General features: G+C 42.5%; 2 protein-coding genes across 2 annotated transcripts; both read right to left on the bottom strand.

The window, feature by feature from the left end:
- Positions 1-7,704: 7,704 nt before the first annotated feature.
- On the bottom strand, positions 7,705-9,185 carry LOC125522674 (expansin-A17-like). Its single transcript, XM_048687718.1, has 2 exons — positions 8,937-9,185; positions 7,705-8,573 (listed from the first exon to the last, which is right to left on the bottom strand). Exons 1-2 carry the CDS (start codon positions 9,139-9,141, stop codon positions 7,939-7,941), a joined length of 840 nt encoding a protein of 279 aa, XP_048543675.1. The 5' UTR covers positions 9,142-9,185; the 3' UTR covers positions 7,705-7,938.
- A 762-nt stretch (positions 9,186-9,947) lies between these two features.
- LOC125522673 lies at positions 9,948-13,975 on the bottom strand. Its single transcript, XM_048687717.1, has 3 exons — positions 13,744-13,975; positions 13,467-13,663; positions 9,948-10,491 (listed from the first exon to the last, which is right to left on the bottom strand). The coding sequence occupies exons 1-3, from the start codon at positions 13,855-13,857 to the stop codon at positions 10,200-10,202; spliced, it is 603 nt and encodes a 200-aa protein (XP_048543674.1). The 5' UTR covers positions 13,858-13,975; the 3' UTR covers positions 9,948-10,199.
- Positions 13,976-24,968: the final 10,993 nt, after the last annotated feature.

Below are 24,968 nucleotides of genomic sequence, written 5' to 3' on the forward strand. Positions count from 1 at the left end.
CCCCTCCGGGAGGGAAGTTTCCCCGACAGAACAGCTCCGCCAGAGCCCTAGATTGGTTCTGCCAAGGTTCCGCCTCGTGGCGGCGGAGTTTCGTCCGAGAAGATGGCTTATGATTTTTTTCCCATCGAAAGACTCCATATAGCAGAAGATGGCCACCGGAGGGCCACTAGGGGGCCCATGAGGTAGGGGGCGCGCCCAGGGGGGTAGGACGCGCCCCCCACCCTCATGGGCAGGGTGTGGCCCCCCGATGAAGTTCTTGCTCTCAGTATTTTATATATATTTGGAAAACATCTTCCGTGAAGTTTCAGGACTTTTGGAGCTGTGCAGAATAGGTCTCTGATATTTGCTCCTTTTCCAGCCCAGAATCCCAGCTGTCGGCATTCTCCCTCTTTATGTAAACCTTGTAAAATAAGAGAGAATAGGCATAAGTATTGTGACATAATGTGTAGTAACAGCCCATAATGCAATAAATATTGATATAAAAGCGTGATGCAAAATGGATGTATCAGTCTACTACACAACCTTTTTCTTGTAGACGTTGTTGGGCCTCCAAGTGCATAGGTTTGTAGGACAGTAGCAAATTTCTCTCAAGTGGATGACCTAAGGTTTATCAATCTGTGGGAGGCGTAGGATGAAGATGGTCTCTCTCAAACAACCCTGCAACCAAATAACAAAGAGTCTCTTGTGTCCCCAACACACCCAATACAATGGTAAATTGTATAGGTGCACTAGTTCGGCGAAGAGATAGTGATACAAGTGCAATATGGATAGTAGATATAGGTTTTTGTAATCTGAAAATATAAAAACAGCAAGGTAGCAAGTGGTAAAAGTGAGCGTAAACGGTATTGCAATGCTAGGAAACAAGGCCTATGGTTCATACTTTCACTAGTGCAAGTTCTCTCAACAATAATAACATAATTGGATCATATAACTATCCCTCAACATGCAACAAAGAGTCACTCCAAAGTCACTAATAGCGGATAACAAACGAAGATATTATTGTAGGGTACGAAACAAGCTCAAAGTTATTCTTTCTGATCGATCTATTCAAGAGTTCATACTAGAATAACACCTTAAGACACAAATCAACCAAAACCCTAATGTCACCTAGATGCTCCAATGTCACCTCAAGTATCCGTGGGTATGATTATACGATATGCATCACACAATCTCAGATTCATCTATTCAACCAACACAAAGAATTTCAAAGAGTGCCCCAAAGTTTCTACCGGAGAGTCAAGACGAAAACGTGTGCCAACCCCTATGCATAAGTTCACGAGGTCACGGAACTCGCAAGTTGATCACCAAAACATACATCAAGTAGATCACGTGATATCCCATTGTCACCACAGATAAGCACATGCAAGACATACATCAAGTGTTCTCAAATCTGTAAAGACTCAATCCGATATGATAACTTCAAAGGGAAAACTCATTCCATTACAAGAGAGTAGAGGGGGAGAAACATCATAAGATCCAACTATAATAGCAAAGCTCGCGATACATCAAGATCGTGTCGAATCAAGAACACGAGAGAAAGAAAGAGATCAAACACATAGCTAGTGGTACATACCCTCATCCCCGAGGGTGAACTACTCCCTCCTCATCGAGAGCGCCGGTATGATGAAGATGGCCACCGGAGAGGGATTCCCCCCTCCGGCAGGGTGCCAGAACAGGTCTAGATTGGTTTTCGGTGGCTACAGAGGCTTGCGGCGGCGTAACTCCCGATTTAGGTTTCTTTCTGGAAGTTTTGAGTTATATAAGAGGTGTTGGAGTCAGGGACAAGTCAGGGGGTCCCCGAGGCGGCCACGAGGCAGGGGGCGCGCCCCCCACCCTCGTGGTGGCCTCGGGACTCTTCTGGCCCACCTCTGGTACTCCGTGGGCTTCTTCTGGTCCAAAAATGATCTCCGTGAAATTTCAGGTCAATTGGACTCCGTTTGGTTTTCCTTTTCTGCGATACTCAAAAACAATGAAGAAAACAGAAACTGGCATTAAAATTTTGAATTGCCGATGTAACAGATGAGTTTTTGTTTGGAACCCTGATACTTCGAAAGAGATTGTCCAGTTTGTACACGAAGTGCATCCAATTTTTGTCATGACCCTCTCTAATTTTTTGCACATGCTATGCCAGTGAAATAATGATACCATTCCAAGTTTCAACCTTTTCAGAATTCATTTGTAGAGCTTTTCAATTGGGCCATTTAGCTCAAAACAAATCAGTAAATGCATGAAAAATAGTAAATTATGTCAGTAAGGGTTGATAGTTGATGACGTGGTTTTGAATGGTGCATGATGAACACAAAAAACGTTCGGAATTTCAATAGGTTATTAAAAAATTTAATTGCCAGTGTAATAGATGAATTTTTATCCGAAACTCTGATACTTTGAAAGAGATTGTCCAGTTTGTACACGAAGTGCATCCAGTTTTTGCCGTGACCCTCTCTACTTTTTTATACATGCTATGCGGGTGAAATGATGATACCATGCCAAGTTTCAACCTTTTCAGAGTTCATTTGTAGAGCTTTTCAATTTCAGGGCCACTTAGCTCAAAACAAATCAATAAATGCATGAAAAATAGCAAATTATGTCAGAAAGGGTTGAAAGTTGATGACATGGCTTTGAATGGTGCATGCTGCATGCAAAAAACGTCCGGAGTTGTAATAAGTTATTAAAATTTTGAATTGCCGGTGTAACAGATGAATTTTCGTTTGAAACCCTCATACTTCAAAATAGATTGTCCGGTTTGTACACGAAGTGCATCCAGTTTTTGCCGTGACCCTCTCTACTTTTTTGCACATGCTATCTGGGTGAAATGATGATACCATGCCAAGTTTCACTTTTCAGAGTTCATTTGTAGAGCTTTTCAGTTTCAGGGCCATTTAGCTCAAAACAAATCAGTAAATGCATGAAAATAGCAAATTATGTCAGAAAGGGTTGAAAGTTGATGACATGGCTTTGAATGGTGCATGCTGAATGCAAAAAACGTCCGGAGTTGTAATAAGTTATTAAAATTTTGAATTGCCGGTGTAACAGATGAGTTTTCGTCCGAAACCCTGATACTTCGAAAGAGATTGTCCAGTTTGTACACGAAGTGCATCCAGTTTTGCCATGACCCTCTACTTTTTTGCACATGCTATGCGGGTGAAATGATGAAACCATGCCAAGTTTCAACATTTTCAGAGTTCATTTGTGGAGCTTTTCACTTTCAGGGCCATTTACCTCAAAAAAATCAGTAAATGCATGAAAAATAGCAAATTATGTCAGAAAGGGTTGAAAGTTGATCACGTGGCTTTGAATGGTGCATGCTGAATGCAAAAAAGTCCGGAGTTGTAATAAGTTATTAAAAATTTGAATTGTCGGTGTAACAGATGATTTTTCGTCCGAAACCCTGATACTTCGAAAGAGATTGTCCAGTTTGTACACGAAGTGCATCCTGTTTTTGCCGTGACACTCTCTACTTTTTTGCACGTGCTATGCGGGTGAAAGGATGATACCATGCCAAGTTTGAACCTTTTCAGAGTTCATTTGTAGAGCTTTTCAATTTCAGGGCCATTTAGCTCAAAACAAATCAGTAAATGCATGAAAAATAGCAAATTATGTCAGAAAGGGTTGAAAGTTGATGAAGTGGCTTTGAATAGTGCATGTTGAATGCAAAAAACATCCGGAGTTGTAATAAGTTATTAAAATTTTGAATTACCGGTGTAACAGATGAGTTTTCGTCCGAAACCCTGATACTTCGAGAGAGATTGTCTGGTTTGTACACGAAGTGCATCTAGTTTTTGCCATGACCCTCTCTACTTTTTTGCACATGCTATGCGGGTGAAATGATGATACCATGCCAAGTTTCAACCTTTTCAGAGTTCATTTGTAGAGCTTTTCAATTTCAGGGCCATTTAGCTCAAAACAAATCAGTAAATGCATGAAAAATAGCAAATTATGTCAGAAAGGGTTGAAAGTTGATGAAGTGGCTTTGAATAGTGCATGTTGAATGCAAAAAACATCCGGAGTTGTAATAAGTTATTAAAATTTTGAATTACCGGTGTAACAGATGAGTTTTCGTCCGAAACCCTGATACTTCGAGAGAGATTGTCTGGTTTGTACACGAAGTGCATCTAGTTTTTGCCATGACCCTCTCTACTTTTTTGCACATGCTATGCGGGTGAAATGATGATACCATGCCAAGTTTCAACCTTTTCAGAGTTCATTTGTAGAGCTTTTCAATTCCAGGGCCATTTAGCTCAAAACAAATCAGTAAATGCATGAAAAATAGCAAATTATGTCAGAAAGGGTTGAAAGCTGATGACGCGGCTTTGAATGGTGCATGTTGAATGCGAAAAACGTCCGGAGTTGTAATAAGTTATTAAAATTTTGAATTGCCGGTGTAACAGATGAGTTTTCGTCCGAAACCCTGATACTTTGAAAGAGATTGTCCAGTTTGTACACGAAGTGCATCCAGTTTTTGTCGTGACCCTCTCTACTTTTTTGCACATGCTATTCGGGTGAAATGATGATGCCATGCCAAGTTTCTACCTTTTCAGAGTTCATTTGTATAGCTTTTCAATTTCAGGGCCATTTAGCTCAAAACAAATCAGTAAATGCATGAAAAATATCAAATTATGTCAAAAAGGGTTGAAAGTTGATGACGTGGCTTTGAATGGTGCATGCTGAATGCAAAAAACGTCCGGAGTTGTAATAAGTTATTAAAATATTGAGTTGCCGGTGTAACAGATGAGTTTTCGTCCGAAACCCTGATACTTCGAAAGAGATTGTCGAGTTTGTACACGAAATGCATCTAGTTTTTGCCATGACCCTCTCTACTTTTTTGCACATGCTATGCGGGTGAAATGATGATACTATGCCAAGTTTCAAACTTTTCAGAATTTATTTGTAGAGCTTTCCAATTTCATGGCCATTTAGCTCAAAACGAATTATTAAATACATGAAAAATAGCAAATTATGTCAGAAAGGGTTGAAAGTTGATGATGTGGCTTTGGATGGTGCTTGCTGAATGCAAAAAATGTACGGAGTTGTAATAAGTTATTAAAATTTTGAATTGCCAGTGTAAATAAGTAAAAAATATACATAAAATAACATCGATCATCAATGATCTTTTTGTGTACAATCTGAATTGTCAATATGAGTCCTCAACGATTTAGAAACTGGTGAAGACTCATATTGCGGCCACAAATTCTACACATAGAGTTCAATGAAGACCAAGTGCTTGTGATAGTTTCAGAAGTAACATATTTAAGGTGGTAAAAACCCTGTTAGGGGAGCGAGGTGGGACCAAAAACAGCCTGCCACAACCTCTTTAGTGCAGGTTCATGCCAAGAACCGGTACTAAAGGGGCTGGTCGGGCCCCATCATGACAACATCGAGCCACAGCCTCTTTAGTACCGGTTCGTGGCATGAACCGGTACTAAAGGTTCGCCACGAACCGGTACTAATGAGCACCGACCGCCTAGCCTTTGAACTGGCACTAATGGTCATGTTAGTTCCGGTTCAGTTGCAAACTGGGACTAATATGCTTCACATTAGACCCTTTTTCTACTAGTGTGCTTAAGCAACTCAATTTGAAGAATCTAAAAAGAAAATAGAAACCTAATCGTCCTCCTTAATGAGCGTCCGGCAATCCATGATGTTGTCGTAGTCGTCGCCGGACTCGGAGCCGCTGCCCACCAGACAACCCAACCTCGTCGGTAGCGTCACTGGACGGCCAGACTCGTCCTTAACCCCCTTCTTGTACATCTCAAGCCACCGGCGCTCCTCGGCAAATGCATCCGGCGGAGCTCAGCCATGTATTCTTCATCAGCGTGCGCCATCTCGAGACACTTAAAGGCCTCCCACTCTGCTGGCGGGAGACTGTCGGGCGTAGACGTCAATGGCCGTCGGACGTCGCCGCTTGATAACCCACGTGTAGACAATTTATTGTAGACTTTTTAATAAGTAAGAGTGTCGAATCTAACAAGGAGTAGAATGAATCCATTGATGGAAAGTAGCAAGAGTTGACTGCTGCAAAGAGTGTATGATGGTTTGTTTGAAAGCAAAAGTAATTGCAGGAATACATGAAGTAACAAAAGTGCAACGGTGCATAAAGTAGTGGACAAATTCTTAATTGCTAAGGACAAGCTGGTTGTTTTACTTATATAAGGATCAAGGCGTTCTCGATACAAGGGAGTTTCACCAAGTTTCATTGAGTTATCTTTCATTGTTTTGGTAATTTTTGTGCAGTGGAACCTATAATAATGTGTTGTTCTTACTTTAACAAACAACTTATTTATAATTATACCATCTATGCAAGCATTCATAAATACTCCATGCGATCCTTTTTACTCTACATATAAGATTTGTCTTAGTCAAACTTTGTAAATAGGAGCAGCTGAGTAGAGATGGACACATGGTGGTTATTGGTTCATCCTATGGATGTGTAGACACCCGTAAAACACCGGCAGGTTTGCTTCTGGTTTGCGAGGAAATGCACAAGCGATTGCGTCCACAGACAGCTCGGGATGTTTGTGGATTATTTGAGGGTCCCTGTTGAGGATGCCCTTAGCATCATAATTAAGATGATAGAAACAAATCAAGCTATAAGACTTGTACAAAAAATTACAAAGATATACATGATGGAGATAGCTCCAGTGGACAAATATGACTGAAACAAAATCACTTGCAAACAGCATCGATGGTCAATCGAAATATGTAGGAATATATATATCGTCGCCATGGATGCATGGCCGGATGGAATGGATCTACCAGAAGTTTTTTGATCCCTACCACCAAACGTAAAAACTTTGCCGGGGACGAAGATGTCCCTGGCGCCGTTGTTCATGAACGGGCAAGCCATTAATCCTTTTGGCGGCCCAATAGCAGAACTCTCAATGAAAGCATCAATATCAGTGTCAAAATCGGTGGATCTCGGGTAGGGGTACCGACCTGTGAATCTTGGATCAATGGGGAACAAGGGATGAAGGACACGATGTTTACCAGGTTCGGGGCCCTCTTGAAGAGGTAAAACCCTACGCCATGGTTAACTATATTGAAGTGTATAGGATGATTACAAAGTTGATCTACCACGAGATCAGATGAACTAAACCCTAGGCGAGTAGGATGATGATTGTTGTTCTAACCTCTACAGACTAAACCCTCTGGTTTATATAGACACCAGGAATACTAGGGTTACATATGGTCGGTTACAATGAGAAAATAAACATGTCGAATCTTCTGTCTTGACTTGGACGACACACCAAGACTCCAATGGTCTCCTATGCGGAGACGAAACAACCTCGTAGTCCGGCCTTCCAGCAGTTGTAGTGCGGCCCACCTGTCCGGCCCATAAGAAATGAGACAGCGGCCCAAGGACCCCAGTCCAGGTCTTCCTCGGGCCTTTTTTTTCTTTTTCACAGAAAAAAGGCCTATAGGGCCCAGTGGGTGGGGCGTTCGTGCTGGTTCGTTCTCCTCTCGAACGAATCATTCGGTCGATGCCCCTGCCCTCCCGAACGATTCGTTCGGTCTGGGGTGTCTTTAGGCCGAACATACACGCCTTATCGGGGTCCTTGTATAAAAGCTAGCATTCTACTATCTTTTCAGTTTTGTTGTGTGCTTTGTATCTTGACCTTTATTATATGAACAAGACACGTATTATCATGAGAAAAATAACAGTTTCTCGGCCAGAATGAGGAAACAGCAAAGTCCGCTTTAAAGAGAGAAAAAAAGGATAACGTGCATCAGAGTGAAAAGATGTGCTACTGTACACATACAAAAATGTATAGAAACCAAGGATATACATCATCAAGACAACTCTGATTGATGACAATTAAAGATGCGAACAAAATGAAGAGAGATTACAACTCCAAGCTTCGTCGATTAATGAGACAAAAAAAAAACACTTGCAGAAGGATCCAAGTATATGTATGATCGGATTGATGCATGCATATGGATCTACCAGAAGTTGTTTGATCCCTGGTAGCAGAGGCCGGTGGTCCACCAGGCGGGGACGGCGTCGCCGACGATGATGGTCTTGCGGTCGGTGCCGCCAGTGAGCCTGAACTCGAGCCCCACGGACCTGTCCAGCTGGAAGAAGGCCTGGAACGTGATCCCCCAGTTCTGCGTCATCTGGATCCACACCCCGCCTTTCTCCCTGACAGCTATCTCGACGATGTCGCCGCCACCGCCGACATTGTTGACGTGGACGAGCAGCCAGTAGGGGTTCCCCATGAGGCAGAACTGGACGCCGCCACTCCTCTCACACGGCACGCGGCGGAACTGGACGGGCACGATCCCGGCGACCCTGGCGGCGAGCTTGTAGAAGGAGGGTGGCGCCATGTCGAAGTGCCTGCGCGGCGGGTTGCACCAGCCACCGTCGTTGCTGTCCTGGTACCAGTTTGGCGGGCAGAGGTTGGTGCCGGTGATGACGAGGGAGGGCGACCCCGGCACGCACCACTTGGACTGGACGCACCGGATCTCGTAGCACCGCCCGCAGCCGTCCCCGTCGGCGAAGAGCGGGGTGCTCATCGCCGCCGTCCTCGTTGAGTAGAGCGAGGCGATGTCGCTGCCGCTGTACCCGCACGCGCCGCCTGCAATTAATGTACGTAACATGGTTAGACGCGGAGCGCGTGGGGTTTCGGGTGGATCAGGATGCGGACGTGGCAAACCCTGAAAACCCCTCACTTTGTCTCGATTTTAGTGGAAAAAGTGCCCAGAACATAAGAGCCCCTGGGTTCAAGATCACATATCAATTTTCAACTGCTGAGAAAGAATTGGGATGCTGCTTAGCAGACTAATACAAACCGGCGTTGAATGGCAAAATACATTTGAATCGCATGTTTTAAACGTATGTGGACGTTTGAGAGTCAGTATTGGAGAAGCCCTTAGCTCGCGCGCCCGTGCATGCATGTGCGCCGTGCGGCTAGCAAGCTAGTTTGGTGGTGTGTACGTACCGAAGTCGCCGCCGAGACCGGAGTCGGAGCCGTAGAAGGTGGCGTGGGCGTTCTCCCAGCCGTACGTCGGGAAGCCGGTGGAGGGGACGCTCGGTCTCGGGGTCGACGGCGCCGGCCAGTACTGGTTAGGGAAGCCGGCGCTCGCCAGCTGGGCCGCCGCAGCCGCCATCAGCACCACCGCGACGATCGCTGGAGTCCTCGCCATGTTCGTCGAAGGTGGGTGTTGCTCGTAGATCGATGTCGTACGCCGGAGTTGATGACCGTACGTCGCAGGAGAATGCGAGTTTATAGTAGGGCAGAACACAAAGTTGGTTGGCGCCACGTTCATGAGCCTGCCTGAACGAGTTGGGCGCACGATTTGTTCAGTTTCTTTTCTCCTGGCCGGCCGACAGAATTTCGTTCATTCATTCATGGGCGCACGTCTGTGGTGGTTTTTGTTCCACAGCTCATGGGCCGGAAGAAGCCCAATGGCAGGTGCAGCCCCACGAACCTGGGCTTCGGCGTTTATATAAAAAAGAATCTCATAAACACTTAAATGTTTGACTACATCTAAGAAAAACTTGAAGAGTTGACTTTGTGCCAAAATAAGAATATTTATAATTTTCTGCCATACAAAAGACTACTTCCATTTTCCGAAACAATTCGACCTTCTGACTTGGGCATGATGTACACTAGAACATTTTCCAAAGAAGACTTTCTATTTTCCAAAAGGATATTTCTTTTTTTAGTCGGAGTTGATATGCTCCCACATTATGTTGTAGTCTTCACCTCTTCTTTGTTTTTTTTTCTATGAAAGGCTGACTCATTCTCTTTTTTTTGTAGGTGTAAAGGCTGACTCATTCTCTTTTTTTTTGTAGGTGTAAAGGCTGACTCATTCATTCCACGAACAAGGTCATGGCTAACATGCCAACACATCAAATAAGCCCAACAATGAGCGATCTCACTCTATCTAGCCAACATACAAGACACCTCACTAGCACCACAGCTTACACGAACTAAAAGTAATAAACAGACCTAAAGCAGCATGGGAAATATAGTATTACACCGCAATGTTTTACTTTTCCCATGACAGTTCATGCAACATTGTCTCTGGAGTACACCCCAAAGGCGATCCACACCATAAACATATGATGCAGTTACAGTACCGTTTCTGCGTCACTCGGATCATCAGATGCAAGTGCAAGCACAAAGCTTCAGGCACACATAAGTTACAGCAACCTCCCAGCCCAGGCGACAAGCAAAGCAACACAAAACCCCACTCGCTCAGAGCCCAGGGCCGCCGCCCCTGTCGAGGCCGTAGTCGGTCATGCCCACGCCGGCCTCGTTCTGGTGCTTGATGAACCCGCCGTCCGCCGCCTTCGAGTAGCTCCAGTAGTACACCAGGGAGGCCACAAGGTTGATGAGCATCATGGCGGCGGCCGCCGCAAACACCCCCTTGCGGAGCGCGGCGCAGCTGACCAGGTCATGCTTTGTGTAGTAGCCGAGGTACTTGGTGTGGTACGCGTTCTTCGCTGATCCTCCGACGAGGCAGGCCTCCGCGACGAGGAACGTCAGCCTGGGAAGAGGTATGAACATGACATTGTCAGAATGATAATGATGATCATGATCAAACAGCACTTCTCATATGGCAAAACTTTAGTATGTTTTAATGGACACCCTTTTATGCACAGCAGTCCTGGGTATCGAGTCTAAGTAAGCAATTATTACTGAGAACGGAACAATGTCGCTGAAATAATCTGCAACAGGAAAAGATTTGGTGAAGTCGACTATAACTTCTTGTCCAAATCTTTTTCCTGCTATTATGAGGTTCTCAAATAATAATCTATAGTGCTCCTAATTGCTTCTACTCTGCATCTAATGAGATTGTCACATTGCTTGTATTTTTCAAGTCCTAATAAGATACGAGTCACTTTTCTCCACACCATATACATTTCCAGACAATGGTATTTCATAAATTACATAAGCCATAACATTCCCAAGACAACAAAAATTCCTAAATTACTTAATTGCTTTGCTCAGATTACATTTTTTTTTTGCTCAGATTACATTACTTACTCATGGTTTCAGAACAATTAAGTATAGACTTTTGAATTGGGTTTATTAGGAAATAGAGGTAGACTGTAACAGAGGGTAAGAGAACCATTGATTCCATAATAACCAATAAATAAAAATTTAAAAAATGTCAACTTAAAAGAGCAAACTTGAGGTAATGGTAATGTTATGAAAATAAGTGCTGAAGAATAGGAAAGCTCAAAAGACGGTATTTGATGCCAACCAAGATCGGTTGGGAAAATCATAACAGAAAATGCAGATGTGCAAGAATCTAAGAGTTATTGACTGTTATGATTAATCAGCCTTCATTCTAGAGTACAGAAGTATGTTCCACTATAAAACAAGGAAAGACACTCCATTAAATACCCTCAATGAAAATGTGTACATTAAGAAGATCAAGCTTGAAGCCCCTGAAGTATCCTAGCTAGGACTTACAGAGATATAATCATGATGGAACAGAACCTTGACGATATGCTAGCTAGAATTACAAGAAAACATTAAAACAAGACATGAAAAGAAATACATAAAGCAATGTTTAGCTAGTTAAAAGATTTTCTTAGAAAAGCTTATACATTTTACTGTTTAGAAATAAACTTATGGACTTTACATACAATAGTTCTGACAGCATTACCGGACACTACACCTTAGAATGTAGGCTCCACACTAAATATTGCTTTCAAGAATCAAAACATCCCAAATTAAAAAAAGAATCAAAACACCCACAAAAAACTTTCTATTTGTGCTCCGGCCATGGAACAAGCGCACTGTCAAATTGGTTCTGCAGCTTAAAGATACAAGCCATACATGCCACGCATGTGGCGCCATTGGTTTACCTTTTTATTGTAGTTGAAATGGTACTCCAGAAACTTTTTGAGCAGTGCGTCCAACTTTTGTTTTTTATATCTTTACAGAACCTGGTCTTATCTCACCTAGAGAGAGCACGCGTACACGCTTATATGCACGCCAGAAGACCTTAGAAACATCTCGTGTCGAAAAAGACAACTTTTCAAGTACTGGATAAGTAATACAATTAATAGTTCTAGTAATACAATTAGAACTAAATGTTTTTCCAGGTAATCCACGGCTCTTAACTTTTCTTTAGAAATGCGGCATTGCCAAAAAGGACTATATATTTTTTTTGCTAGAAAAGAACTAAATGTCTAAATGTCCACATCTTTTTTAGGCTAAAATGTTCACATCTTTGTTTATTGCTGTGGCTGTGTCGGCCAATGTACTATTTGAGGGAGGAGGTTGAGTAACTGCATACACGCATTAGCGCATTAGTGAAGCCTTATCTGCTTTTGTGAGAAGCGCTGAACCCTGATGGGGGCATAGAGATAGAGATGAAATTATGGTGACATGACGACGTTGATTGTCATCGTCCAGCGATGGTGTGTGCAAGGGTACAAACATGGAAAGCCGTTTTGTCTTTGGCGCAGAGAGCACGTGGCAGGCGGCAGCACGCGCATTGCTCATGGTTTTACATGATTGTTCTAGAGAAGCCTGTAGCGATAGCATGGCCCACACTATGACGGCAAGGCTAAAGTGCGGGTAGCAAATTTGTGCTGTTATGGATGGATATCTAGAGTATGAATTAACCCATTGAGATGCCTTTGACAGCAAACTAGTTCTAGGAAAACAATTATTATGATCCAACAGAATTAGGTATAAGTAAAATGCATTGCTCTTTTGAACTACAGAACTTGAAATTACAGGGTTAGGCACAACCAGGCACCAACATTCACACAACCACACCAATTCAACATACCTCCTAAAAGAAATTGAATATACACTTGCAGAATAAGTGTGAGTTTCATTCATCCCACTAGGAATGGAGTGGATTGGTCTGAGTACTCTGTTTTTCATTTAAGTGTAAAGCGAAATATTGTCCAACCTGAAGAATCTGCAGGATTGCAGGGCCACAACGTGCAGGAGTGTAAGTTGGATAAAATTTTCCTATAATGGGCTGGCTGAGTAACCTTGCCTAAGCTGGAGGTTTTGTCAGAGGGTAATCCAACTGAAGTGTGTAATAAAATGTTGTCTTGTCTTGTGTACTAGTAAAATGTTTTCGAGATACCCACAAATTACATTTCTTCAATCTTGGTTTTGGAGCAACAATGATGAGTCCCGCTAGTTACAACTAACCAACACAAATTATGTTGGTACTTGAATCCAATTCAGTGTATCACAGTTGGTGTGCCTCAGTCCCAAATCTACAGGGCCCGGGCAGATTAAGTAAAAAACAGCAGATTTTCAGTATGCATCTACCAAGCTTGATACGCAGAAGGGTACAGGCAGCGAATGACTTCACTTTCAGTGGGCGTATTATCACGGTGCATTCTGAAATTTTTAGCGCTCACAAGAAAAACAATTTTATACTCCCAAGTCGTAGCAGTTCTAAAATAAGAGAAGCAGATCTCCGTACACCCAAGGAACAGAGCACGAATCGAGCCAAATCTAGGGTTGAGCGAGGCGTACCAGGAGACGGCGAAGGCGGCGACGGCGCATCCGCGGGAGGAGAGCGCGGGGCCGAAGCAGAGGCAGCGGGTGACGCCGGTGACCAGCAGCTGCGCGAGGAGGAGCACGAAGAAGGCGCAGACGCCGTAGACGGTGGAGGCGTCGGTGTCGTAGAGGCAGTAGGAGCGCTCGTCGTACTCGTCCGGCACCACCTTGCCCTGCGAGGAAGAAGGCATCAGCCCCGGCGCAGGCGGGGGGCAAGGGAAGGAGGAGGGGTGGTCGGGGAGGTGGGGCGTACGGTGCTGCGTCGCTGCTCGGCGCCGACGGCGAGGAGGAAGGCGAAGACGTTGAGGAAGATGAGGAAGCCGCACAGCGCGAGGGAGGCCGGCCGCGAGGTGGCGAACCCGGCCATCGGCGTCGAGTCTCGACCAGCTCCGGCTCCGGCGGCGGCTGCTTCTTGCTCACTGAGCTCGGTGTGGGGAGACGCTAGTGGGAGTGGGGAGTGGGAGTGGGTGCGTGGGGCCCATGAGTCGGGGACTGGATATTAATGCGGGTTTCATTTTCCTTTCTGGAAAGGGCCGTAGGTCGAGTCTCGGCAAGCTTGACAAGCCCGTTTGGTCGGCTCATTTTTATCTTGACCCCATTTCTTGATGAACCAAGCCAATTTTAAATTTCAACTTCAACTCTTATGAACAGCTTGTTAAACTCATTAATATTCTCAATTGGCTATAGCTTTACTTCAGTTATTCACAATCAACCAGCCGCCTCCGCAACCTTAGTGTGCGATTTTCTTAATGTTCTGTTATTTGTACCTTTAACGAGCACTCGCGACGAGTTTACAATGAACTGAGCACTAACCAAGACAGTGCCGATTTTCTGCTGAAAATGCATCCAGCCCTCGGGTCGCTCCCTCCCCGGGGAGACACGGGCGGCGGCGTGGTCCCCTTCCACCGCTGCCCCTCTTCGCTCCCCTCCCCTCGCCAGCTGAAAATTTTACTTACAAGATCCAGTCTTATGTGTTTAAGTGTTTCGCTGTGCGGTGGGAGGCGATTAGGCGAGTTGTGACGTGAGGTCGGCGCATGTTGTGTTATTTTTACCTTTAACAAGCGCTCACGAGCTTATAATGAACTAAGCCCGACCATTAAATCTTAGCTCGTTATACGGCTAACCGGCTTAACAAGCCAAGCCTTAATGATCACGATCCCTAACGAGCTGAACCTAAATAAGCCGAGTAGGTTCATTATCCACACTTGCTGATGCTAGACTCTAAGGGGCATGTTCTTTTTTACTTGCAGATTTTGTGGAATCGGATTCTGGGAATTTTTCCAGCGATTACGGGGCTCTTTGCATTGAAGGATTTTCATAGGAATATTTGAGGATTCCAATCCATTGGATTTTATCCTAAGGAAGCCCTTTGGATCAAAGGAACAACACCTCCAAAATTCCTATGGATTGCATTCCTACACCTCAATCCTATAAGAATTTGAACACCCACTCTAACCTCTTTTTTACACTCATTTGCATAGGATCGAGGCATTTTTCCCGTGTTCCACCAAATGACCATTCTTGCAGTTTTCCTCTGTTTTGCACATGCAATCCCGTCAAATTCATGTGTTTTTTGAATTCCCGTGTTTTCTAATCCCGTGATCCAAAGAAGCCACCTGTGTGCAAAATCCTTAGGAATCAGTAGTCTAGTTTGTTCCATGTATTGCAATATGATATTCTCAGTCAGGATTATCCATTAAAATGTAGTAATGCCCCTGGATGTAATTGTTGTGATTTTTAACTTATGTATTGATGTTTTGCAAGTGATGTTCGTGATAGTGTAGATATGAAAATAAAGACTTAAATATTACATGATCGTGTTTCTTTCATACTGTACATAGCTATCATTGTACATAGCTGCTTGTTAATGGGCATTGAATTGAAATCTACAACAATACTGAAAGTCTGTTGAATTGGAATCTATGCAAATGTTGGACATATGTTGAATTGAACTACATAAAACTGACTGTGCCCAGAGTGAGGACCTGGCATCTACCAGACAGGGGGCGTTGGGCACAAGGTCATCAGTCTCGATCTTGACCAGTCCGGCTCCGGCTATAGATTGTTCTCACTGAGCTCTGTGTAGCAAGACACCGAGGGAGTTGTAGCGGGAGTGATATTGTGGGGATTAGGTGGGAGGGTGGGGAGGGAGGACAGGAGTCAGTGATTGGATATAAATGCACAATGTTTTTCCTTTTTCAATTTTAGAAAGGAACCACGATTTCTCCATCGGTATGAAGCCCCACGAGTTTTAAGCCTTAGTTTGTAGTAGCTGAACTGGGCTGTCCTAGGAAAAAGTGGGCGGGCAAACGAGACTATGAGAATCTACAGTAATGCCAATGTAGCCTAATACCAACAACACTTGGTTTGTCGTGTTGCTATTCGATGGGAGAGTAGGAGAAAAGACTGTCACCACCGCTCAAGGCCACCACCGTCGCCACCCACAACCAACGTCACTTCGCACCTCCTCGCTACCCCTGTCTTATCCCAAGATCCCCAACCACTTTCTTCATGGTTCTGTCGCTGCCCCACAACCTTTCAGGCTCAAGAGAAATGCTTCTTCTCCGATGATGGCATGCACCCCCCCTTCTTAACCCTAAGTCGAGCCAAGAGGAACCTCGTGTTTGCTTGCCTTCCGCATCACATGCAAGTATAAGTATTGGATTATATAGTTTTAGGACTAAAGTGGAATTTTGATTTGTCATTGCATTGTATGCGCCAATACACTTTCTTTTGGATTCAGCGTGTTCTACACGCCTACCACAACACTCGAAGCTAGCAGTTTTTTCTATACTCAAAAGAAAAGTGTGGGCGTAGAAGGAATTCACGATGCGACGCCTGCAAGTTTTTGTTAGTGAGTCAGAGCTCAGTAGCAGAGCCCCAGGCTATTATTTTTCCCGTGTCATTTTTGTTTCCTTTTCTGTTTTGCCATTTTTTCCTTAGTTGTTATCTATTTTATTTTTATATTTTCCCTTTCTTTCATTTTGTTAATTTTTTAACTGTTTCGATTGCAATATTCTTTTTTCTAAATATGTGAATATTTTTTAAAAGCATGAATAAAATTAAGAGGACACGAGTAACCTTTTTAAAACATATGGACTTTTTCATTAAATGAATTTTTTTCACATGTACACATATTTTATAAATATGCGATGAACACTTTTTACAAATGCATGAAAATGTATACCTGTACACATGGACATTTTTTTGAGGGAACTGAATATTTTTGTTTATATAATTTTTTCCCTATGATTTAAGTTTGTTTTCAAAATATTTAAATGTATATTAGGATAACTTTTCGATTTTTAGAAAACTCAGTAAAGAAGAATGATTTAACGGGCCACATCTTGAGTTGCCGGCACATTACGGGTTGCCTTTAACCTGTCGGTTGTCGCTTAAGTCGGTGTATATATAGCGCAAAATTCTATTTAGGGCTTGTGGCACGCCGAAGCTATAATTCGCTTGACACGAGATGGTAGCTCCCCTCAACCGCAGCGCCGTGCATATGGGCCGACACATTCGGGATCACTTCTAGGTCATTGTAGGTCCGGTTTCAGTGGGTTCTCTTCTTTTTCTGTACAACGGTTGGAGTGGTCCCCTTTTTGTGGTTTTCTTTCATTATTTATTTCTCTCTTTGTTTGCTTTACGGTTTTCACCAGTTTTCCTTGGTTTTCACTGCATTTGACTATTCTGTATCGCTTTTGCTAGTTTTTCTTTCGTTCTTTTGGTTTTTGTTTTTCTTTTTTCTTTCTTTCTCCTGTTTTCTTTGGTTTTTGGTTTCTTTCTTTTTGCTGTGTTCCTTCTTTACATTTTCATCAGTTTTCTTTGTTTTCACTATATTACATTGTTTCCCATTGTTTTCCTTTTTTTCCTTTCTTATCTGTTTTTATTTTTATTTTATCATTCTTTCTTCGTTTTTTTGTTTCCTACTCTTTTTTTCCAACATATGCTAATATTTTTTGTAAACGCCAATAATTTTTTAATACATGTTTAATATAGTTCATATACTCGACCAACGTTGTTTAAATGTATGTTATGATTTCTACTTTTTCTATATACATTATCAATTTTTCATATATAGTAAAAACATTTTTTTATACATGTTCATTATCTTTCAAATACACGATTATCTTTTTTTCAGAAAAATGTATATGTCTACATTTTTTAGGCATGTTTAGCATTTTTCAAATACATGATCAACTTGTTTTAAAATATATGTTTTGATTTCTATTTTTTTCACGTAAATTGTACATTTTTGGTTTATAGTAGAAAGGTTTTTATATATATTCTCACCAAATACTTGATTAACTGTTTTTCAATAAATGTTTGTTTCTACATTTTATATAAGTATTGTACATTTTTCTATACATCACGAACATTTAGTAGGAATGTTTAACATTTTTTCAACTACATAAATAACATTTTTCAAATATATTTTTGTTGATGTCTACATTTTTCATAAACTTTTTGTACATTTTTTGTTGCTCAAAAAGAAATTCGTATACACATTTACCATAAACAGGAAAAATGATGAACTAACCTTGCACTAACCTGGAACCTACCTGGGCCTGGCCATTTATAGCAACTCCGACACGAGCACATGCTCCATCTTAAGGGAGCCACTAGTTAACGAGAGCTGCTTCGGGAGCCTCGCAACAATTAACGTCACTTGGCGCGCTCTCAGACATTCTTCACGTGTCGCGCTCTGGGCGTTCCTTTCGGATTTTTTTTTTATTTTTCCACACACGTTTACGGCTATTTAAACAGTTTTTTTTGACGTTTTGGTTTTTCACCGGTCTTCCTTAGCTTTTCGATAAATTTTGTTTTGAAAAAAATATTTTTACGCGAAAAAACGCGTTTTCTATTTTTCTTTCTTTCACGAGAGTCACGGTTTGCTTCCGCGAGAGGCACGGTTGTGCTTTCGCGAGAGCCACGGCCGTGCCTCTCGGAAACCGAAAAAAACATGTTTTCTGTTTTTTGCCTTTCGCGAGAGTCATGGTTTTGCTTCCGCGAGAGGCACGGTTGTGCTTTCGCGAGAGTCACGGCCGTGCCTCTTGGAAATAAAAAAACGTGTTTTCTTTTTTTCCTTTCGCGAGAGTCACGGCCGTGCCTCTCAGAAACGAAAAAAACGTGTTTTCTGTTTTTTCCTTTCGCGAGAGTCACGGTTTTTCTTCCGCGAGAGACACAGTTGTGCTTTCGTGAGAGTCACGGCCGTGCCTCTCTGAAACGAAAAAAAACACATTTTGTGTTTTTTTTTCTTTCGCGAGAGTCACAGTTTTGCTTCCGCGAGAGGCATGGGTGTGCTTTCGCGAGAGTCATGGCCATGCCTCCCCGGAAACGAAAAAAATGCATTTTCTCTTTTTTTTCTTCCGCGAGAGTCACGGTTTTTCTTCCGCGAGAGGCACGGTTGTGATTTCGTGAGAGGCACGGGCGTGCCTATTTCAGAAAGGAAAAAAACCCGTTCTCCTGGTTCGGTTTTTTCGTCCGGTTTTTTCATGAAAAAAAGTTCATCAAAACCTTTTCAACATGGGATCTAGTTTTGAAGATCTTGACGCGAGGAATCCAACGGTGAAAACGGTTCGAGATTTGGACGCATGGTTTGAGAGATAAAACATTTTAAATAAACGGATCTACGAAAAAAGGAAAAACTCCCAGGTTGCGACAAGTGGCGCGCTGCATGGGTGCCACTTGTCGCAACCTGCGAAGTTGGAGTGATCTTTGCAACGAGTACTCCTCAACTAGTTTTTTTTAGACAATCTCGCTTAGCTTTATTCAATCTCCAAAATGTTTACAGGAAAGGGAAGCTCCCCCGGTCGGCCTAACCAAGCATGGCGACCAAAACTGAGTCCTAAAGCATTGCCTAGCGAGAGTGTGAGCCTCGAAATTCGAGCTCCTAAGCTTATGAACTATATTACAGCGAAAGAAATTCCTAGATCGGTCTTTTATTTCATGTAGAATGGCTCCATACCCTACTGCCAAGTTCACCTTGATGTCATTCACCACCATCTTGCTATCTGAAGCAATATGAATCCGGTTCTCATAAAGATCATCAACTAAAGATTGCCCTTCACGTACTCCCCATGCTTCCAGCGTGTTAGGATCAATTATGTGTCTAAAAGTGACAGCTGAAGCCCCAAGAAATTTTCCTCTCTAATCCCGACAGACTGCCGCCACAGCTCCGAAACTTCCTTCTACAGAGACCGCTGCATCAACATTAACCTTCGCAAGACCCTCCGGAGGTGCCAACCAAGTTGTTGATCGTGCTTTGGGCATTTGTGGCTGCGTCAGAGCTTGCCTTTCAACTATATGTAGATCTCTGAGAAAAAAGTTGACAAAAGAATGAGTTGCAAAAGGGGTTTCAAAAATATCTTCATGGATGGCTTTCCTCCTTGATCGCCAAATGGCCCATAAGGTCACCACCATTAGGGTGAACTGCTCGTGTGACAATGTCTCATGCATAGTAAATAGTCAGTTTTTTGCATCCATCGTCAGATTATCAACCATAGCTTCCACAATTTCCTCCGAGCAGAGAGACCACACACTCATCGCAATAATGCAATCAATCAAAGCATGTTTCCAGTCATCTTGCGCGGTGCAGAAAGCACACACAGATGTGGCTGGCATATTTCTGCGATGTAATACGGCAGCCATTGGAGTGGTTTCATGGCAAAGTAGTCCTCAACTACTGATTTTGATCTTTTTTTAAATGTTACTACTTTAGCCCAGTTACTGGCTCCGACGTGTAGTTTGCATCAGCATGAATGGGCTGGCCCAAAATGAGTTTGTTCCCTTTTTTTGGACGTGTGGCAGTTATTTTCGTTTTTCTTTCAGCTTTCATTTTTACTTACTTTCTATTTTTATCTATAATTTAAAGTTTTTTTCTAAAAATCCATGAATATTTTCAAATCCATGAAGTTTTTGAAATCACACATTTTTACAAATTGGGGAATTTATTTGCAAATATATGAATTATTTTCGAAATTTCGAACTTTTTCCCAAAATTTGGTGAACTTTTTTCAAATTCATGAATTATTATAATTTGTTAGGTTTTTAAATTTTATTTAAAAACATTTATGAAATTATCAAGTTTATGTAAGTTTTCAAAAAAAAATTAATTGAACAATTTAAGATCATTATTTTTTTTCTAAAGTCAACGGTGAAATTGGTGAATAGTCAAAGGACCAGTGTTCAAGGATCAACTGACGGTGTTCTAATGTGTCTCAGAGCGAGTGCTCATCAAGCGGCGCGCGCGAGTGCTATTCAGTTATCGGGCGCTAAAACCGTTGCATACATCATGAAAAGTGCCTGCAGCTACCGAGCTTCATCGCTCTTAGTATTTGAAAATTCTGAAAAACATACTTTCGGTTCTCAAAAATATCTTAAAACAAATATATGAGTATGTACACATATTCCTAAGGCCTGGTAGAAATCCATAAAAAAATATTTTGTATTTTGAGAAATACAAAAAAGAGAAAATCCTGATAGAAATGGCACCCTTTTTTTTCTATATACTGTCAGAAATTTGTTTTTTCTCTATAGCCCAAAACAAAACGAGATTTCTACCGAAACTTGCCATGGGTATTCGGTATATGTATATGTATTCTCGGAAAAACATCACTTTTTTTTTGAAACTTCAAAAATATGAATTTGAAAATGTCAAATATAGAGAGCACTGGAGCTCGAGTGCTGCAACGCCGCTCTCACATACATCATCTCTATGTAGAGGACCTCCTGTGATTGAAAATGACCAGTGGAGGATAGGCTCCATGGAGGCCATTTTGAACATATCATATTTCCACAGCCTAGAAAAACTGAAAATAAAATTACATACAGAAACACAAATAGCACATTCGAGAAAAGTTTCGTACATGGCGTGAAAAAAAAAGGCAAATACATACATGAAAAATGGGTCGATTATTTTTCTTGTTGGGCCAGAATTATTTTTCCGCAGCTTCCAAATCATTGAACGAAAATTCACTGATCCGTGGTGAATATGTATAAGTTTGCACACAATTGTTTTTATTTTTTAAAACTTGGAACTATCATTTTCTTTTTTTTTTAATAATAGGCTCCAAGGTGCCTATTCTCCACAAATTCACACTCCTCCTGGAATTCACATAATGAAATATATAAGGGACAATTCCACTCGGCGTTGTGTTATTTTGTGGGTTGGGCCTTGGTATATTCGTTTTTCAGTTAGGTCCTTGTGAGAGTTATACTTTTCTCATGTTTGTATACAGTTCAACTTTGGGTCCTTCGTGACCTTGCCATTGTTCAATAAAAAATCACACAAAATGCCGGCCAATCAGCCTCTCTGCCACTTGAAGGTGTATTAATGACACACACAAGCTAAATTTCTCATGTAAAATTTACAAGTGTTCAGTAACTAAAAATTATATTTCGCCTTGTTCTTGTCATTTTGGCACCTCCGGTCGAATAAAACCAGACAGAAGGAGTATGATTTATTTAAACGAACAGGACGAGGGGACAATTGTGGGACATGAAAACCTCAAAGCGTATATCTCTAATTATTACAAACAACTTTTTGGGCCTCTGGAAGCAAGCACGGTGTCGCTAAATGAATCGTTTATTGGAGGTATTACCCAGCTCCGGGCGGAGGAGAATGATATTCTATCTGCACCGTTTACTGAAAAGGAGGTTCTCGATGCAATCTCACAAATGAAACCGAATAAAGCACCGGCACCAGATGGGTTTCCAGCTGAATTTTATAGGAAATGTTGGCATATTATTAAAGATGGTCTTATGCCTATGTTTCATGATTTTTTTAACGGCCATTTAGAGTGTTGGGGAACGTAGTAATTTCAAAAAAATTCCTACGCACACGCAAGATCATGATGATGCATAGCAACGAGAGGGGAGAGTATCGTCCACGTACCCTCGTAGACCATAAGCGGAAGCGTTATGAGAACGCGGTTGATGTAGTCGTACGTCTTCACGATCTGACCAATCCAAGTACCAAATGCACGGCACCTCCGAGTTCAGCACACGTTCAGCTCGATGACGTCCCACGAACTCCGATCCAGCAGAGCTTCACGGGAGAGTTCCGTCAGCATGACGGGGTGATGACGGTGATGATGTTGCTACCGACGCAGGGCTTCACCTAAGCACAACTAAGATATGATCGAGGTAGATTATGACGGAGGGGGCACCGCACACGGCTTGGAACAATCAACTTGTGTGTCTTTGGGTGCCCCCTGCCCCCGTATATAAAGGAGCAAGGGGGAGGCCGGCCAGCCTTGATGCGCCCCAAGGAGAGGAGGAATCCTCTTCCTACTAGGAAGAGGATTCATCCTTTCCTAGTCCAACTAGGAAGAGGGAAGGGGGAGGGAAAGAGAGGGAGAGAGAGAGAGAGAGAGAGGGAAAGAGGGGCTGCGCCCCCTCCCCTAGTCCAATTCGGACTCCCCATGGGAGGGGGTGCGCCACCTCCTGGGCTGCAGCCCTCTCTCTCCCCTCAGGCCCACTAAGGCCCAATACTTCCCCGAGGGGTTCCGGTAACCCCTCCGGTACTCCGGTATTCTCTGAAATCATCCGGAACACTTCCGGTGTCCGAATATAGCCGTCCAATATATCAATCTTTATGTCTCGACCATTTCGAGACTCCTCGTCATGTCCGTGATCACATCCGGGACTCCAAACTACGTTCGGTACATCAAAACACATAAACTCATAATACCGATCGTCACCAAACTTTAAGCGTGCAGACCCTACGGGTTCTAGAACTATGTAGACATGACCGAGACTCGTCTCCGGTCAATAACCAGTAGCGGAACCTGGATGCTCATATTGGTTCCTACATATTCTGCGAAGATCTTTATCGGTCAAACCGCGTAACAACATACGTTGTTCCCTTTGTCATCGGTATGTTACTTGCCCGAGATTCGATCGTCGGTATCTCAATACCTAGTTCAATCTCGTTACCGGCAAGTCTCTTTACTCTACATCATCCCGCAACTAACTCATTAGTCACAATGCTTGCAAGGCTTATAGTGATGTGCATTACCGAGAGGGCCCATAGATACCTCTCCGACAATCGGAGTGACAAATCCTAATCTTGATCTATGCCAACTCAACAAGCACCATTGGAGACACCTTTAGAGCACCTTTATAATCACCCAGTTACGTTGTGACGTTTGGTAGCACATAAACTGTTCCTCCGGTATTCGGGAGTTGCATAATCTCATAGTCATAGAAACATGTATAAGTCATGAAGAAAGCAATAGCAACAAACTAAACGATCATCGTGCTAAGCTAATGGATGGGTCAATTCAATCACATCATTCTCTAATGACGTGATCCCGTTAATCAAATGAAAACTCATGTCTATGGTTAGGAAACATAACCATCATTGATTCAACGATCTAGTCAAGTAGAGGCAAACTAGTGACGCTCTGTTTGTCTATATATTCACACATGTACTAAGTTTCCGTTTAATACGATTCTAGCATGAATAATAAACATTTATCATGATATAAGGAAATATATATAACAACTTTATTATTGCCTCTAGGGCATATTTCCTTCATAGAGTTGTTTCATCTTAACTTTGGTATGATTACATTGTTGCCAAATAAAGAAGAGGCAGTTCAGATCGAACAATTCAGGCCAATATGTCTTCTTAATTAATGTGAGTTTCAAAATATTCACGAAAGTGGGTACCAATAGATTGACACAGATTGCTCACTCCGTGGTACAACAGACAGTGTTCATGCCAGGACGACACATACTTGAAGGGGTGGTCGTTCTACATGAAACACTGCATGAAATTCATTCGAAGAAGCTAGATGGGGTTATCTTCAAAGTGGATTTTGAGAAGGCATATGATAAAGTTAAGTGGTCTTTCCTTCAGCAGGCAATGCGCATGAAAGGATTTAGTGAGGCCTGGCAGAACCAAGTGGGTTCTCAGGTCCAGAAGGGTAGTGTCGGCATCAAGGTCAACGATGATATCTTTCAGACACACAAGGGATTGAGACAAGGGGATTCCATGTCTCCTCTCCTATTTAATATAATGGCCGATATGTTGACCATTCTTATAGGCAGAGCCAAGCATAACGGTCAAGTGGAGGGTTTAGTCCCTCATCTAGTCTTAGGGGGCACCTCCATTTTACAGTACGCTGACCACACTGTTCTATTCATGGAACATGACATTGCAAAAGTGCGAAATATGAAAGTCATATTATGTCTCTTCGAACAATTGTCTGGCCTAAAGATAAACTTTCACAAGAGCGAGTTGTTTTGCTTTGGAAGAGCCAAAGAAGAGCAAGACACTTATAGACAACTGTTCGGGTGTGAATTGGGTTCTTTGCCATTTAGTTATTTGGGCATACCGATTCATCGCCGTAAATTATCTATTAAAGAATGTAAGTGCATTGAAGATCGAATTGAAAAAAAGCTTAGTTGTTGGAAGAGCAAGCTTATGTCGTATGGAGGTCGGTTAGTGCTGATTAGCTCGGTACTTAC

Source organism: Triticum urartu, chromosome 7, assembly GCF_003073215.2.
Source record: "Triticum urartu cultivar G1812 chromosome 7, Tu2.1, whole genome shotgun sequence".
Lineage (NCBI taxonomy): Eukaryota > Viridiplantae > Streptophyta > Magnoliopsida > Poales > Poaceae > Triticum > Triticum urartu.